The 17375-nt window shown below is 37.8% G+C and overlaps 1 protein-coding gene across 1 annotated transcript; it reads left to right on the top strand.

The window, feature by feature from the left end:
• Positions 1–1005: 1005 nt before the first annotated feature.
• Positions 1006–15767, top strand: LOC131770446 (uncharacterized). Its single transcript, XM_059086157.2, has 11 exons — positions 1006–2647; positions 4954–6596; positions 7008–7056; positions 7850–8033; positions 8500–8846; positions 10435–10655; positions 10855–11162; positions 11550–11858; positions 12884–13037; positions 13480–13783; positions 14541–15767. Exons 1-11 carry the CDS (start codon positions 1006–1008, stop codon positions 14552–14554), a joined length of 5175 nt encoding a protein of 1724 aa, XP_058942140.2. The 3' UTR covers positions 14555–15767.
• The last annotated feature ends 1608 nt before the right edge of the window (positions 15768–17375 follow it).

Genomic DNA, 17375 nt, shown 5'->3' with positions numbered 1-17375 from the left:
GAGTGATGCAAGTTGTGAAATCGGAAATACTTATGTGCGACGCAGACGTGGTTTAATAAGTATTAGATTTACGACATGATATTCATGTAATGAACAACTAAGCAATGAAAGGAGGAGAGCAAGCGAGAGCCCCACGCTAAAACTCACGTATAGAGGCACTGCTGGAACGAGGGTGGATGTCAATATATTTGATAATTTTCTTAGCTATTGTACTCCGCTAGGATAACGTCTACGCGTGTATCCAGATTTATTTTTATGCGTGTTTTGGCCTTTTTTCCTCAATATCTTCTATTTGCAAGTGACTAAATTCCCTGCAACTAGAACAAGGCAAAATTCTTGTTTGAAAATAGACCAGCATTTGAGGCGGACTTCTTTCGAGGACTGTGAGGAAAATTTTCACTGCGGACAGGAAGCTAGCCAACGCCTCAGGGCCCAGTTGTTCGAAGGCCGATGAGCGTTAACCCAGGGTTAAAATTTTATTCTAGACTTCTATATTTCTCTGTTCAAAAGTCGTTTTAGGATAATTTTCCCCATTTTTTTTTTTTTAGAGTGTTCAATCATCAAATTGAAGAAAAAAAGAGTTATGCTGAATTTTTTTTTCAAGCTTTCAGATCTTAAATCAAATTAAATCAGATTTTACACTAAACCTTTAAAACGCTTTATGGTGGCCAATTTACGTTATCAACTCAGTTGATAAAACTAAATTACCATGTTTTACTCTCTCAGCGACGCAGCCCACAGTTTCTTTAGAAACTTACCCCCTTTATCTAAAAGTAGACTGTCGCGGATAAAACCGAAAATCGTGTCTTTTAATGTATCCCAATATGTTTTTCTAAAAAACTACCGTGACAAAGAGAAAAATATATCTGATATAAAAAAAAGTTGTATTAATAGGAGACTGTCTTATTACTTCCGTTTGCGTGATGGAACGCGTAACTTTCCACTATGCAAACGTACGCCCATAGTATAATGGTCAGCAGTATCCTGATGTAATGTAAATCAAACATGGCGGCAGTTGAAACTGCACAGCTACAACAATTCTTCGAAGACATTTCTCTTAAGATTACCCCGGCAGAAACGGAAAATGTTGTGCATTCTTTAAAACGGATATATGGGGGGAAGTTTAAGTCGTTGGAAAGCCACGATCTGTTGAAATGTTTGCAACTTCTTGCTAAGCAAAGGTATGTAACTGAAAACAACCTGAAACTCGTAGAAGACTTCGTTGCTCCGAAATGTAGCCAACAGAAGGACATTGAGGAGGCACTGAAAAGTTTCAAGGCCTCTCGTCTGATGAAAGCTGATCCAAAAAAGGAATTAAAAGGACGGAGCGATGAAATCACGAAAATCAATAGAAAACTTGAATTAAAAGATATTGCACTTCTAAACTTGTTTGGGTCGTCCGGGATAGGAAAGACAGAGCTTGCAAAAGAAGTTTGTTCAAAATGGAAAGGGATTTCTCGTATTTTTGACCTGAGGAAGGCACAGGATATGACAGCGATCTATCACAACATGCTTCATTCTCTCGAACTAGCTGTTCCAGCCGGTCGTGTTGAGCAATTGCAAGAGTATGTTGTAGCAAAGGTTCAAGAGAAAGTGAAAGAGCTGAAAGATGGGGAACAGCCTGTTCTTTTTATGCTGGATAATGTGGACCAATTTACCGCAGGGAAAAAAGAAGAGGGGAAAAGGTTAAAAAAAGCATTCCTACGCTTTTTAGAAGAACTTTTAGAAAGTGAAGAAAAAAGACTTCCTTTAAAACTGCTTCTTACTTCAAGCACTAAGTTAGAGGAGCTCAAAAAGATGGATAATTTTGAAGTTAAGTCTCTTGAGAGATCTTTTTCAGAGAAAATCCTCATCCCTGAGGGAATGACTGATGTAAAAACCCATCAGAAGGATCATTTAATAAGCATTGCCAAAGGAATCCCTCTTATTTTGAAAGGACTGGCTGCTATCTTGAGACAGGAACGAAAATCTGTTGATGATCTCATTGCAAGCGTCACTGCCTCTTCACAGCAATCTGAAGCAGAGGGAGATGCGAGAAGTAGTGTACTCACTTTTGAGCAAGAAGGAGTAGACATGGGTCAGATGTCAGTGATTCAAGAAATGTTTGATACACTTACCACTGAAAGTTTAAGGGTATCTGCAGTAGTAATTTCCTTGTTTCATGGACCTTTCTCTGTGAAAATGGCTGCCAAAGTTCTTGGTTTTGATGAGGTGGAAGCCATTGCTCAGTTAGAGGGACTCGTAGCCGGTGAAATAATTTTTGTTGTTGATGAAGAAGCAAAAGAGAGGAAGTATGACATTCATCCACTATTACAAAAGTATGCTGATAGTATCAAGAGTCTTGAAGACTTTAATACTTCTTTCCTTGAGGCAAAGGAACGCTTCTATGAACTCTTCATGTACAGGATGAAGAAAATTGCAGAACTCATTGAGCCAGATTATGTCAGAGCATTCCATTTGTTTGAGAGTGACAAAGCCAACTATGAGTTCACTGTTGAGATCTCCTTGCAACCAGAATATTTCAGTGTTCCAGCTGAATTCCGCGAAAATGCCTTGATGGCATCCCTTTTCATTGCAATGCTGCATGAGAAACTGATCCCGGTCTTTGGTTCCTGGGCTGAGAAATGTGAAGATGATGGAAAATCAGGTACTTTTTCAATAAAAAATTCTAATTTATTTAGTAATTTTCCCTACTGTCTGCCATACTATTTTTATGATGTTAATATGGTGAATTTGATTTTAGATCAACTAATAATTCCCCAATTGATATTTTCTTTATTCTCATCACCTGTCTGCTTGATATGGTATTAACATTGTAGGGAGAAATTCTGTCTTGGTCACTCAATCGGGAGTTGAAGGGTTGATGCTTGAAAATTTTAAATTTCAATTAATATTACACAATGCATATTGATCTTTATAACATAGAAAGTTCTCTTATTTTCTCAAATGTGATTGATGCATTAGCTGCTTTATTTTTCCAATGATTATTATCTAATCTAAGTGTAATTGACAGACAGTTGACTGTAATCTGACAGTTAGCCCTTTATCTCCAAGATCAAATTTGTAATTCTCCTAAATGTCAACCATACAATTCTTATAATGTTAGTTCAGAGAAGTTAGTATTGGATCAACTTATTATCCCCAAATTGATATTTTTCTTTATTCTTATCACTTATCTGGTTGATATTGTATTGATGTTGTAAGGAGAAATTCTGTCTTGGTCACTCATGGGAGTTAAAGGGTTAAAGCTACCAATCATACTAAGTCCACTCAGCTAAATTCATCAATCACAGAATTTATTAAAATAACTGATAGCAACAACCACTTCCCAATAAATCTGGGAAATTGTCTAAAGGAAGGAATTTTTTACTTTAGAAAATGTCTCTCTGGGATATATTTTTCTCACAGTCAATTTTGACTTATTTCCCCCAGAATTTTTTTTTTGGAAATTACAATGGTTATGATAAATTGGTAACAGGACTTTGCCCAATTCTGTCTGTAATCATACTGGTAAAAATAATTAACAAATCAGACTCCCTCTGCACAGTTGTCAGATTCTGTTAATACCTTGTATGATTACAGACTTAATCAAAACTATAACAAAATTCTTGAACTTGACTGGTTATGACCAGCTCAATCTGAGTACTAATAGGTAGTGTACATGGCATGCTTTTAATTGACAGTGTAATAGGACTGTTAAGGGGTCAGTAAACACATCATGCCCATCTAATTGGACAGTGTAACAGGACTGTTAAGGGGTCAGTTAACACATCATGCCTGTCTAAGTGGACAGTGTAATAGGACTGTTAAGGGGTCAGTTAACACATCATGCCTGTCTAATTGGACAGTGTAATAGGACTGTTAAGAGGTCAGTTAACACATCATGCCTGTCTAATTGGACAGTGTAACAGGACTGTTAAGGGGTCAGTTAACACATCATGCCTGTCTAATTGGACAGTGTAACAGGACTGTTAAGGGGTCAGTTAACACATCATGCCTGTCTAATTGGACAGTGTAATAGGACTGTTAAGGGGTCAGTTAACACATCATGCCTGTCTAATTGGACAGTGTAATAGGACTGTTAAGGGGTCAGTTAACACATCATGCCTGTCTCATTGGACAGTGTAATAGGACTGTTAAGGGGTCAGTTAACACATCATGCCTGTCTTATTGGACAGTGTAATAGGACTGTTAAGGGGTCAGTTAACACATCATGCCTGTCTAAGTGGACAGAATGTGTCATGTGCATGTGCTGTTGTTAACCCTTTAACTTCCATGAGTGACCAACACAGAATTTCTCCTTACAATATCAATACAATATCGACCAGATAAATGATGAGAATAAAGGAAAATATCAATTTGGGGAAAATTAGTTGATCCAATACTAAATTCTCAGAACTAACATTATGAGAATTGTATGGTTGATAGTAAGGGGAATTACAAATTTGACCTGGGAGTAAAAGGGTTAATCACTAATAGAACAAATTGGACTCCACTTGGTCCTATCAACATCATGAATTGGAATCCACTCGGTCCTGTTATCATTTTTTATTGGTGTTTTACCTATTTCCATACCCCTACTTTTATACTTTCTGCTTCTATCAAAGTTTAATGCCCCATGAGTAGGTGATAGGGCTAACCATGGCTTTCCTCTAGATTGAGATGTTGGCAATTATGTTTAGTGTCAGAGTAAGGAATTGGCATGGCCCCCATCTTGAAAGGGTTAGGGAGCATTATACTGGGGACACTAAAGCAAAGGACTTCTAAGTTTTTCTGCTAAGAATCCATCAGTCATGACTGAGATCAAACCTCTTCTCTGGCATCTTTAGTTGTGAGTTTGGAAAAGCCTCATAAGTCACGCCCTATTGAATTGCGTAGCCAAAGGGGCAGGAATAGGGGTAGTTATGTTTGTTATTTTATTCCTAATTTGTTTGCTTAATCATCTTTACATAGGTTCCCTCGCTCGAGCACAGTTGAAGTCTTGGGAAGCCAGACAAGTTGCAGATGTTGTTGGGACTGAGAAAGCATTCAAAGTATTGAAAGAAGCTCTATTTTCAATGGAGAGAGTTGAAGACAAATCTAGCGAGTCCTTTAAGCTCACCAAAGGCCTTTACTTGCACACTGAAGGAGAAATTCTCTGGAGAAACAGAGACTATAAAAAAGCACTTGCAAGCTTGACATTGTCCTTAACATTCTCTGAGCCGCTGCTAAAAGAACATACCGATCTTGCAAGGTGCTACAATGCAATTGGAAACTGTCATCTAAGTCTGAAACAGCCCACAAAAGCGCTTGAGTTCTTTGAAAAAGCCTACATGATGCAAGAGAAATTAGCAGCCTCTAAGAACCACTTCGACTTGCCAATGTACAAGCAACAGATTGGAGCGGCGTATGATCATGATGGCCTGAAAGATTATGAAAAGGCAGTTGAATGTTACAAAGATGCACTGGGACTGCTGGAAGATCTCAAACTCCTAGGTTGTTTGGATGAAGCACACTTCTGTAGAAATCTTGCAAATGTACTTATGTTTCAAAAGAAATATTCAGAGGCAGTCAAACCTGCAGAAAGGGCTCTCAAGATTAGGATGGATCTTCTCAAAAATCATCCACTGACTGTGCGTAGCATTTTTCAGCGAGCGGTTCTTGAAGTTAATCTTGAACATCCAAAAGAAGCTTTGAAGTTCTTCCTTGCAGCATGGGAGATGGAAAAGTCACTCGGGGTAGGAAACCACAGTGAAGTATGGCGAAAGATTATTGAAGGTGTTAACGCTATGTGTTACCGCCTGAAAGAAAAACGACAATGGGAAAGATTTAGGAAAGATGCCTTTAGGTTTTGTCAGCGATTCTGGGGAGAACAGATAGTATCTGCACAATTCACCTTCAATAAGTACAACAGGGAAATCATTGATGCGCTAAAAGAGTATGCTATTGATAAGAAAGACAAACATGCAGTGCGTAAGGAACAACTTTGGTTCTACGAAGGGATGTGCAATGTCGACGAGAGAGAGTTTCAAGAGACGTTTGAACTGGAAAACGATAACAATATCCTCCTTGATCTGTTGAAAGAACGAGATAGGCTCTTAACCGATGTTATACGCCTTTGTTCTGAACTTCACGAGCGTGAGAAGCTTGCAAAACACAAAGAACACAAGGTGGCTTTGTACAAAATGTGTCTTGTTAAAGCGGGTTTTCTTGGTGACAAGGCAGATGGCTTGGACAAAGCGTCATTGAAGAGGAAGGTAGAGGAACTGTACAAAGAGATAGGAAAAGAACGAATCATCCTGGAATTTAGAGAGACATTGTTGGCTTCTTGGCAAATGCAGTGGGAAGAAGGAAAAACCAAAGAAAAGGCGGAGAAGATCGGCGTTGAAAGAGAAACGACAATCGATGGCATTCTCCAGTTGAGCAAAGAGCTGATGAAAGATACTGTGTACAAACAGTATGGACAAGAAGCGTTGAGTTTTTATGATGAATTATGGGAAGTAAAGCACGCTTCCTTGAAGAATCCCGAAATGAAGAGGTTCCTTCTTAAAGTAAAGGATTTGGCGTCGTCCATCGGTGATTACAGGAGTAAAAAACTCTATGAAGATGCATTAAAGGTAGGAGTTTACTCATGTGTCAAACAACCTTAAACGTCAATGCTGCACGATTTCTTGTACGCTTTTCTCAAAGACAGCGAAGGAGCTGTTCGTACTAGCTGGTTCTTTGCAGGTATCATTTACAATCTACTATCTTTTGTAATTTGTTTTGTTTTTACCCTTTTTTCGGTCCTGTTTTGGTTTTTGGAGAAATTTCACTTGGTACAAGTACCTTCGGCATCAAATTTACCTTACAGAGTGAGACACCAATAATTTTTCAGGAAATATTTTTGCATCTATGTTTTTTTTAGTGACTTACAACTTTTAAATCAATGATTTGAAGAGGCAATTAAGGATACTTATATTTAGAAAAACTCAGTTGAGTTTGAAATATTGTTCCTTTCTTCATGAGTCTTTGTACTTTGTTTCCAGGTGCTGAATGAAACTGGGAAACATCCAGGGGCCATATTGAGACCAAAAGGTAACACGCTTAGTTTAGATAATAACATGATTTCAAGCGCAATTTGCTGTTAGTAGCAAGAGTAAAATTTTCAAAGACAACAAAACTGCAAGAGCCTTTAGGGCAAGTGCAAAAAGTCTTTGAAAAATTTGCAAGTGCTTATTACACCAAACTGCGGGAGAAATCATGTTATTATATGTGAATAATGTACTTGAAGAAACATTACAAGATGTCAAGACAAACGAAATTTTGAAAGCGTGCGCGCGCTATTTGTAATTTGCACTCGTGTTACATGACAATGCACTCGTTTTCAGCCAATCAGAAGCGCGTAATTTTTTCATGAATGTACATTATTATTCTGTTATCTGAGTATTTACTTTACACATAAGTAACTTCTGTTTTCCAGTATTGTATCTCAATTGGTTTTATATATTTAGATACCTTGAATGTTGTAGTATGAAATTCTGAAACAACATCGTGCTTATTTCTACTGAGCTTTATATCGACTTCTGCGAGTGTTATGACTTCGTTTGGAAATTGATAACAAAAGTACCTAGAGTCTTAAGTTTATCAGAATTCCAAGTCTTGTAAAAATTCTTCTCTGATCTCTTCAAATAACAAAATATTAAGAGAACAATAGTGGAGAACAATTTGAATGTGTTGAATTCAGAGACATAGGGGTTTTTGCTTTATTCCAGAAATCTCGGCTTTTGTTTTTCAAAGATGCATTGCCACTGGTTCCAGTTGGACATGAAGCTGTATTTAGAACCTTGTCCCTCTGTTTTTTACTTTTATTTATTTTGCTTTTCATTAGCTGCAAGTTCCACTTCTAAATCGAAGAGAGAAGAGAAGGATGATGAAGAGGAAAAAGAGGAAATTGAGATAGAACAGAAAGAGGAAGAGCTCGAAATTGGCTTAGAAGAAGAAACTGAGGTTGGAGCAGAGATGGAACCCTCTTCTGAAGGTGTTCAAACTGATGAGAGAAGCATCATTTTCAAGTAAAGCCATGTTACATGTATTATTTCAATAGACATTAGTATTTAGTTAAACAGCGGAAAGCGTTCAAAGTGCGCTCTGATTGGCTACTCAAACTCAGAATATCCTTTGCTATTCATCTCCAAGCAACTCGGATTAATTATATGGATGTGCGTGCTCTGATTGGTCGTCGTCTCTCGCTATACTCAGCCATTGGGAGAAACTTTATTGTCAGGGAAAAACTAAATGAGAAAGCGGGATGTTTGTAGCTTTTATCATTGTTTCAAGAGCTCACAGTGCACATAGCACCCCTTCAGTTCAGCGGGTGCTTTTCTCTATAACCTGAAGTTTAGAAAATTGTAAATATAAATGTTTCAATACCCTTACAACAAGAACACTGACGTAATATCATATTATGTTTATGGTATACAACACCAAACGGTATACAAGGTGTGCAATTCACTAGATATTTTTTCTTTCAATTCACAGAGACACTGTAACAAAACAAGGTGGCCGCTGGGACTTGAGGAAGGCAGCAACTCACGTGGTATTTCCACGTGGTTTTGTTGCTGAAGACACTATATTGACTCTTTATCGATTGAAATCCTCACTGTGTTGTCCTCCTCTTCAGCCAAATGAAGCCATAGTCAGCAATGTTCTTAAATTATCGGCAGACACTCCTGAAAGTCTACTATTCAATAAAGAAGTCACGCTTGGAATTTCGCACAGTGCGCTGGACCTTAAAGGATATGAAGTGGTGATTAAGACCTTGATAGACAGAGAGAGAAATGAATGGAAGGACGTCGAGCAAACAGTTGATTATAGATCTCTGTCAGGTAAGCATTGGAAGTCATCGTGATTTAACAGGGTTCGCACGGGCCTGGAATACTCCTTGAAAAACTGCTAGGTCCTTGAAAACTCCTTGAAAATGATTTTCTCCTTGAAAACTCCTTGAATTTGGAGAAGCAGTGCTTGAATTTTATGAAAAAGTCCTTGAATACTTGAGGATACAGTAAAGTAAGTTCATTTTGACATGAAAAGATTGAAAAGATTGCGTCAACATCTAAAATCAGTTGAGAAACTCATCGTCTCAAAAAACGGCCAAGCTTTTTATAGCAGGACAACTCAGTGTTTTTTGTGGAGTTTATATGAAATAATTCATATAAACTCCACATCATTTCACTGTACGGGAAGATATGAACTCAATAAATTGACCTCGTTTCCAATGTGTGGCTTCATAGCTCAGTTGGTAGAGCGTCGCACCGGTATCGCGGAGGTCACGGGTTCGAATCCTGTTGAAGCCCTGATTTTTTTTTTTTTTCAGGCTTCTTCTTTCTAATTGCTTAAATTGGAAAATTTACTGCGACGATCGCATTTCCACTTTCAGTGTTTTTTATTCAAGGTATCTAAGTAACCGCGCCTTCGTTGGGGTATGCCAGGTGCATTGTTTAGCCCCCCTCTAGGCAAATGAAACCACGAGGTAAACGTAGCGCGAAGAAGCTGCGAAGTGTAAAATTTATTCACCCAGGCGAATGCTTTGAGGCGATCTGCAAAGGACAAACTTAATGATCTTGTTTCCTTAGACAAAAAATTAAGTTCCATGCTGGAAAAGCTGAAGGAATAATTCTTCATGATCCTATCTTTTGGTTGTATGACATTATTTGCACTTACAGAAATTGCTTTTTTGGAGTAACTGGAAAAATGTGATATCGTGCGTGTGGAAATGGACTCCTTGAATATTGTTGAAAGTCCTTGAAAAGTCCTGGAAAAGTCCTTGAATAAAAGGTCATCAAACCTGTACGAACCATGTTTAACCATGGTAACTTGTGTTCAAGCAATAAAGTGGCCTCTCTCAAAAATTGTTCAAAAGTCAACTTGTCAAAGCGTGTCGATCTTTAACAGTTTTGTCAATGTTCTCCGTTTATGTCGGTGGTTTTTTTTACTTTTCTTCTCCCCATTATTTCAGATAGTTTGATCAGTACACTTACCCACATTGTGTACAAGTGCATATTATTGTTTGAAAGGGAACCTTGCACTACAATTTTTTGTTTCTGTAGGGAACGAACTGACTGTAAAACACAAAAAGCGAACAAAAAAACGTAAGAATATGTACCTTGATTCTCCCAGGGCGATTCTTATATAAATGTTGGTGATAGAGGACATCTGCCTGTAAACGACATTTTCAGGGAGAAGAACACACAATATACCGTCAATCTATTAGATCTTGTGGTTGTTGGTTCGCCAAACAGGTTCTTGTGGCGAAAGGTGGCTACTTATGAAAGTTTTTGCTGGTGGGGGGGGGGTCCTATTGGAAGAAGGAAGCTGGTTAGAGAACGAAGTAAGCGGTTTTTAGTATACATGTAACAAAAGGATATCCCGTATTCACGATTTGTCAATTGATTGCCTAAAAATTATTTTTTGCAGATCTTCAGAGAGTCTATCACGATAATTTTCCTGACTATCTTCTTCCTGTTGCTGAAACGAAGATTATCCAGTGTTCTACCTTCGTTGTGGTTTGCCGTCTCAAGTCCTACATCTTTACGATAACATCAGAACCGTCTACCATCTCTTTGCCTGATTTCCCTTTGGTGAAGATTCATTTTCCACCAAATTCGGTCTCGTCCACTGAAGAATTCAGTGTCAGAGTAAGTTTTCTTATGTAGGGAAGAAACAAATTCGACGATGCAGTTTCATTGGCTCAATATGTTCATCGTGTGAGTGGTCTTTTATCTGTGGTGAATCATCTCGTCAGTAATTATTGTTACAGTTGTGTTTAATAAATGTAATGTTATTAATATTTATCATCGACTGAGTGATTAACTGTTTAGTTCATGCAATTCTTAGGTACAAGAATATATTTGCAAGGAATTGAAAGGCAAGGAAACGCTGGCTGGCCCCATCATAAGAATATCTTGCAACAAGGAGATTAAGTTTCAAGAAGCTGTCACCGTCCAGCTGCCGTTGTCCTTGAGAGACACTGAGCAGGACGCTGAATCATTGGGTATTTCTAATTTGTCCTTAGTCCGTGCTCGAGTCCTGTTTCAACCATCTAATGGTACACAGCAAGAGTGGACTGAAATCACAGATCTTCTCGATTCCCCTCCGTGGCTGGATGGGTTTGTTATCAAATTCAACGTGAGACACTTCTCAGGGTACGTCGGTGCATCTCTTTACTTCTTTACTTTTTGCTTACCACATCTGTCCCACTCTAAGTGGTACCTTTTCACATTTTTAGTTTATAAGCATTTTTGTGGAAAACCTGTTTGGTAGCCAAGGCTGTTAGATGTGAATCAACTGCAAAACATTTGAATGAACAGATTGAATATTGTATTAAGTCATTTTAGCAGTGTTGAGATTCTCGTCCTCTTTTAAATCTTTACTGTTTTTCAATTTTGTTTCGTTTTCCTATTGTGTATGCTTTCGTTTTTGGTTTGCGTTTTCGTTTATTTGGTAGAATGTCATAAGAAATCTTGATTGTACAATTTTGAGGAACGTGTATTGACATTGGACTGTGTTCCTTTCCCCTTTTTTCTCGAAAGATTTTGGACCTGGCTCGCATCACCATTAACCCAAATTGCCCGTGCATGGAATACGGAGAGTGTACGGCATTCAGTCGTTTTCACAGCTACTGTTCCAGTGCATACTAGACTTAACACCGATGTAGATCTGCTTTTGTACTGCAGTCCAAATGACAAGAAAAGAGAACACATCGATGATGAGAAGATGGTTTGGTTGATAGAAGAAAGTGCATGGTACAGCATGGTCACTGATGATCAAGCTTACGTCTTCCTTTCAGGGGATGCAGCGCAAGTAGTCAATAAGGAACGACTCAAGAATTTTTTTCTCAGGTAAATTTGAGAGTGTCTGTTAAGTGCTTATATAGAAAGAGACAGACACTACGCCATGGAACGAATGGCTTTCCCAGAAATCTCCGCCTTGTTAAGTCCTTACTACAAAATAGGTTGTAAACGACTATGAATGTATGAAAGTCATAGACTTGAACTGCGGATAAAGACGTGAATTTGAACCCATGATCTCTGCGGTGCAGCGCTCTACCATCTGAGCTTACAAGCCAACTGGGAGCTGGTCGTTCAACATAATGACCAGCTCCCAGTTGGTTTGTTAGCTCAGTTGGTAGAGCGCTGCACCGGTATCGCAGAGGTTATGGGTTCAAATCCCATACAGGCCTGAATTTTGTTCAGGCCTTATATCCACTACTGCTCAAGTAGTGTTCATTACTGCGAAAATTGCTAATATATTCAAAACAGATTGTCTTCATTCACATGATCTCTCTCTAAAATGAAGATAATTTTCTATTGGTATCATTTTCTAGCACGTATATTTTTATTCCACTCAAGTAAACATTGCTTTTCACGCTCCCTAATTGGCCAGCTCCAAGTTGAATAAATAAATAAATGACTTGGGACAAAGTTTGGGTTGGCGACACAAATCAAATGAAGTTGTTTAATCTTCTTAGCCTAATATTGTGGAGCAAATGTCCAAGTTACCGATTGCTGTCGAGAATTATGAAAGTGTCGTTTTAGGACGAAGAATAACTTAAATTGAAGGAACAACGCCCCCGTAGTTAAGCTAGTTCAGTTCTGTTAATATACCAAAAAACTGGTTGGAAATATAACTCTTGACTCGAGATTTTGTCTTTTCAGCTGCTCAGAGGTGAATGGTACTTGCTGATCACCTCCGAACCAGCCAATCAGCGCGTTCGAAAAGCATTATTTATCTGTGTGGTTATACTTATTATCTAATTAGAATCCAATGAAGGAATTTCTTTAGTGAAAAACTGATGGAGAAAATGAAGCGAAAATCTTCGACTATTTCCAGTTATCCCTGTCTTTGAATGCTGCTATTTCCGCAGGTTTGATAGAGAGGCTTCTAATTTTAGACGTCTGGCGGTACGCGTGGTAAACAAAGGCGTCCTAACAATAGAGTTCTACAAAAGTAAAGATCGGAGTGATGGAAATATGATTGGTGTACTGGATATGAAACTGCCTCCCGCGCTGGACCTTGCGGTGAGTATCTTTAGTCAGCGCAGTACAATATCATTTGTTGGTAATAGCTGTCCCGATCTCCTCCCCTTGCCACTTTCTGGAACAAACTAGGACCTCACACAAATCTCTCTACAAATTGTACAAACAGTTCAGAGCCACTTTAATTTTCAAATACATGGGTGGATCAGAGCCATTGGTACATACTTTTTTATTCAACTTAACAGAAAGGTGATTGTTGATATGTTGGTTGCAATTCGTTTTTGACTTTTAAAGCACATAAAGGGCTGTGACTAACATGCTGCGTAATAATTGGACATTCTTTTCACACAATTCTCTGGGGAACACATGGAAAAATATGTTAGCTTTGATTTGTTACAAAAAAAGTGTTTCAGTAATATAGAAAAACATTCTGATTTACTACTAGGTAAGGTGACTGTTGAAGTGTGAAATGTTTAACTTGCAGAGTACTCCTGTGAAGTTTCTAGGCATTCCCGTAGATGACAGAATACTTCACGAAGCTCCTTTGGCCGAAATCCTGGCAGCATGTAACGGGGTGTTAGAGAAAATAGGCCGGTGGGATATTCATGAAAGTCATTTGCGAAGCAACCTCGATGAATTTCACAAAAAATGTAGTTTCTACGGAGCTCTTGCGAGCTTACCCGTAGAGCATCAACGAAAGTGTTGTGATGCAATCATTAGCTTTCTGAGGATGCACAGACGAACCGGTTTCGAAGGCTTTAAACACATCGAAGAATATCTTATTCATGGTAAGTATGTAAAGCAATTAACTTTTTTTTTCCCATTTATATATCAATAATTTACCTTCTATAATACTTCCGAAGCTTCGTTAGAAAGTTAAAACTCACGGGAAACTTTTTAAAGACATGATTCGACATGACTCATGCCATTCCAGTTTATTGTGTTGTATCCGTTGACTATGTTTTTGCACGCTACAGTCGACATATCTGCAAAAGACAAACGGCAATCACTTTTAAAATGAACCTCGTTTATTCTTGCATTTGTTGCTGAATCCATCTGCGTTTGCTCTAGACTCACACACACGTAGCTTTTGACCACACTAGCGCACTCTTTTTCTTTACTGTTTTACGTGTTTTCCGGTTTGTGTTATATCCAGATGAGGGCCTTTTTTTTTCCCGGCCTTTCCACGGTACTTTATTCTGTAAATTGTAGCATTCAAGTTTTTATTAAAGAAATGTCACGGCAAATTTGCTGACACCTATCTGCTTACTCCTTAGAAGTGCGCTAAACGAGGGTCAAGTCTACCCCTAAGTACACCGATGGAGATTGATTTTACTAGTGCATATTTACACAACCCACTCCTCCAGTGCAGCAAAATTGTCACTCCGATAATTTTCTCGATCAGTTACGAGCTTTTCCGCCTCCCTTCGGCCAAAGTCCCTCAGGACTACCAATTACTCAGGACTTTTGTTTGGAAAAGTTGATCCGGAACAATGGGCCATTTCTTGATACGACATAACCTACATTTTTTTTTAATTTCCTTAGCAAAAGATGCCTAATAACTTACCAATAAAAGCTTACGTCGCGAAGTTTTTGAGAAGCTTTGAGAATGGTCTCTAAAAATTGAAAATCAACCAACTTATAATCGATGCCATAAGAAGAGAAGTGGATGATGACGAGGTTTGCTGCAGAGCAGAAAATGGTACGAGAAAAGTGGATCCTGAGCTACGAAAGTGAGGAAAGGAGGGTTTATGTTGTGACTAACGAGTAGGAGTTTTAGTTATGTGAACGAGAACTTAATCTTGTTTACCGGCCAAATGTTCCACTAAATGAGAGAAGTTTAGTTTCTTAATATAATTAAAGCGACTGTAAAAGTTAGAAGGCCTCAGTTGAAAGGGTAAGCAATCTTCTCACAAGATACAGAGATTAAAATATTTGCACAACCAAAGAAGGTTAGACATTTGGTGAAGAAGAACTTGCTTCATCAAAAGTAAAAAGAAACTTGCCGGTTAAAATTACACGACTTTCTTTGCGTGCGTCGCTAAAATGCAAAGGGAAGAAGAGAAGAAAGTCAAATTGAAGTGCAAAGGACGAAGAACTTGTGAAAAGAAAAATAAGTTGAAAGGGAGAAAAAAGAGTGACGAACGACTCCTGAGATTTGGCATTTCCTCTCCCTCCCCCTCACGGTAGATCCTATCGACACTTTGTTTTCCTTATCACCTTCTCCTTTGCGCTTCAGTTGAGACAAAAGAACTTTACTACATAAGGTAAAAAAACGTATTATAAATGAATTCGAAAATAATCCTTCATTCTGTTACTTATTGGCATCCTTCAGTTGAGACAAAAGAACTTTACTATATAAGGTAAAAAAATGTATTATAAATGAATTCGAAAATAATCCTTCATTCTGTTACTTATTGGCATCCTTCAGTTGAGACAAAAGAACTTTACTATATTAGGTAAAAAAACGTATTATAAATGAATTCGAAAATAATCCTTCATTCTGTTACTTATATTAACGTTGCTTTAAATATTGTACTGCTATAGTATTGTCTTTTCTTTTCAATCCTTACTTTCAGTTTTTTTAAATTCTCATTTTTTATCTCTATTGTTGTCAATATAAGTTCATATATTCGGCTTTGAGTCGGTTATTTAAATTATTTATATCATTTTATAGTTGAAAATGTATTTTGGGATACTTTATTTTTAAATGGAAAAAAGTTCAAATGAACCTTTGTAAATAGTAGTTTACAAATTATTTTACATAGAAGAAAGAGAAGAGTAAAGACAATTTTTATGATGAAATATACATTGTATCTTTTTGGTCAATTTTCATCGATACTCACACTTCCAAGAAACATTGGGCTCAGTATTTTATGATGACGGGAAAAAGGCCCTGTATTGCGCAGGTTATTTATTTTCTTTTTAGCACGAACTGCACACGGAGTGTTTCAACTTCTGGACAGCATTAATTTTCATGTACAAAATTTTAATGATAACATTACCCACAAATTTAGGAGGCTAATTTCGCTATATCCAGAATGCATTTCTTTCTGAGGAGATGTACTTCTCGTTCAAGAAAGTTTGCAAATCTGTCATATCGCGCGTTTTCAGGCACAGAATCAAACAAAGAGCGTTAATCATTGGTTGCCATGAAACTGCAGTTTCGCATTTGTATGAGGTGAGTGACAAGCCAAATAATGGACGTGGCTCGTTTTTGTTCCTCCTTTTGTCCTGGGTGATCGTACAAATGCGAATGTTTGGGAAGAAACATTAGCTTTTTGGAGACACTTTTCTAGTTTTCTTCATTACAAGGGGTGAATTTTGGTCGACTTTGTTTGAAAAAGTGTTACTTAACGGACACAATAAAACAAATAGGAAAAGAGAAAAACAAAACAAACGCACGAGAAAAACGAAGGTTGGACTCCCCAACAACGATCTTCATCATCACGAGAAAAGCGTTTCCTCGCAATGATGAACTCTGCTGCGGTGATTTCACTTTTTGTTGCCGGAGTTACGATTAAAAAGAACGAACGTATGGCCATGAATAGAGGAAGAAAATATCGACAGCACCGAGATGGGCGCGAACATATTCCGAGGAAAGGAACTGATCATACCTTTCATATAACTTTTCACCAGCCTTATCTCGAATAACAGCTCAAGGAGTGTTTTTCCTGAATGAAGCACGATTCGATATTCTTTTCTTAAAACACAAAGCCAAAAGTTACCTAGACTGGCACTGCACTGTACTAGAATCCGTCGAATAAATTGGCGCCGTAAATGAGCAAAGAAAGTAAATAATACTTATAAAACCGTATTGTTGAACACGATCTACATAACTCAACTTGCCCAAACGCGATAATCAGCCGGATAGAATTGTGCTCCCTTTGTCACCAGCTGCCACACATTGCACGAATTTAAGCTAAACAGAGACTGATTTTAAGCTAAACAAAGACTATTGTGGTTTCTGAAACACGAATAATGAAGACCAGAATATTTGATATTTTAAAGGAGAAATTTGTTTTCCCCACACTAGCAATTTTCCGTTCATAATTTAACCACCATTTTGAGGATCAAAGGGCAACAAAGGTTTTTAAAGATGCTTTCCAAAGTAGGATTTTGAAAATACCTGCATATTCAACGGCTAAGGAGTATTTCTTCTCCAGCTTGAAGCTTTTGATTCTCGTTCTTTTGATAGCACTCATATATGTATATGGGAGAAAGACAAAAACGATTCAGCCACATGTAAAAGTTATTTTTTTATAAACATTATTATTGTTATCATTAATTTTTAACAGAAAAATATATGAAAATTGGAAAACAATTAATGGATGTACAAAGACATCATTCGTCCAAGCAAAATCTGGCGCCTAATAGATA

This window comes from Pocillopora verrucosa, chromosome 5 (genome assembly GCF_036669915.1).
Source record: "Pocillopora verrucosa isolate sample1 chromosome 5, ASM3666991v2, whole genome shotgun sequence".
Classification (NCBI taxonomy): domain Eukaryota; kingdom Metazoa; phylum Cnidaria; class Anthozoa; order Scleractinia; family Pocilloporidae; genus Pocillopora; species Pocillopora verrucosa.
The sequence above is the reverse complement of the archived record's forward strand: the minus strand, read 5'-3'. Positions and strand labels throughout refer to the sequence as shown.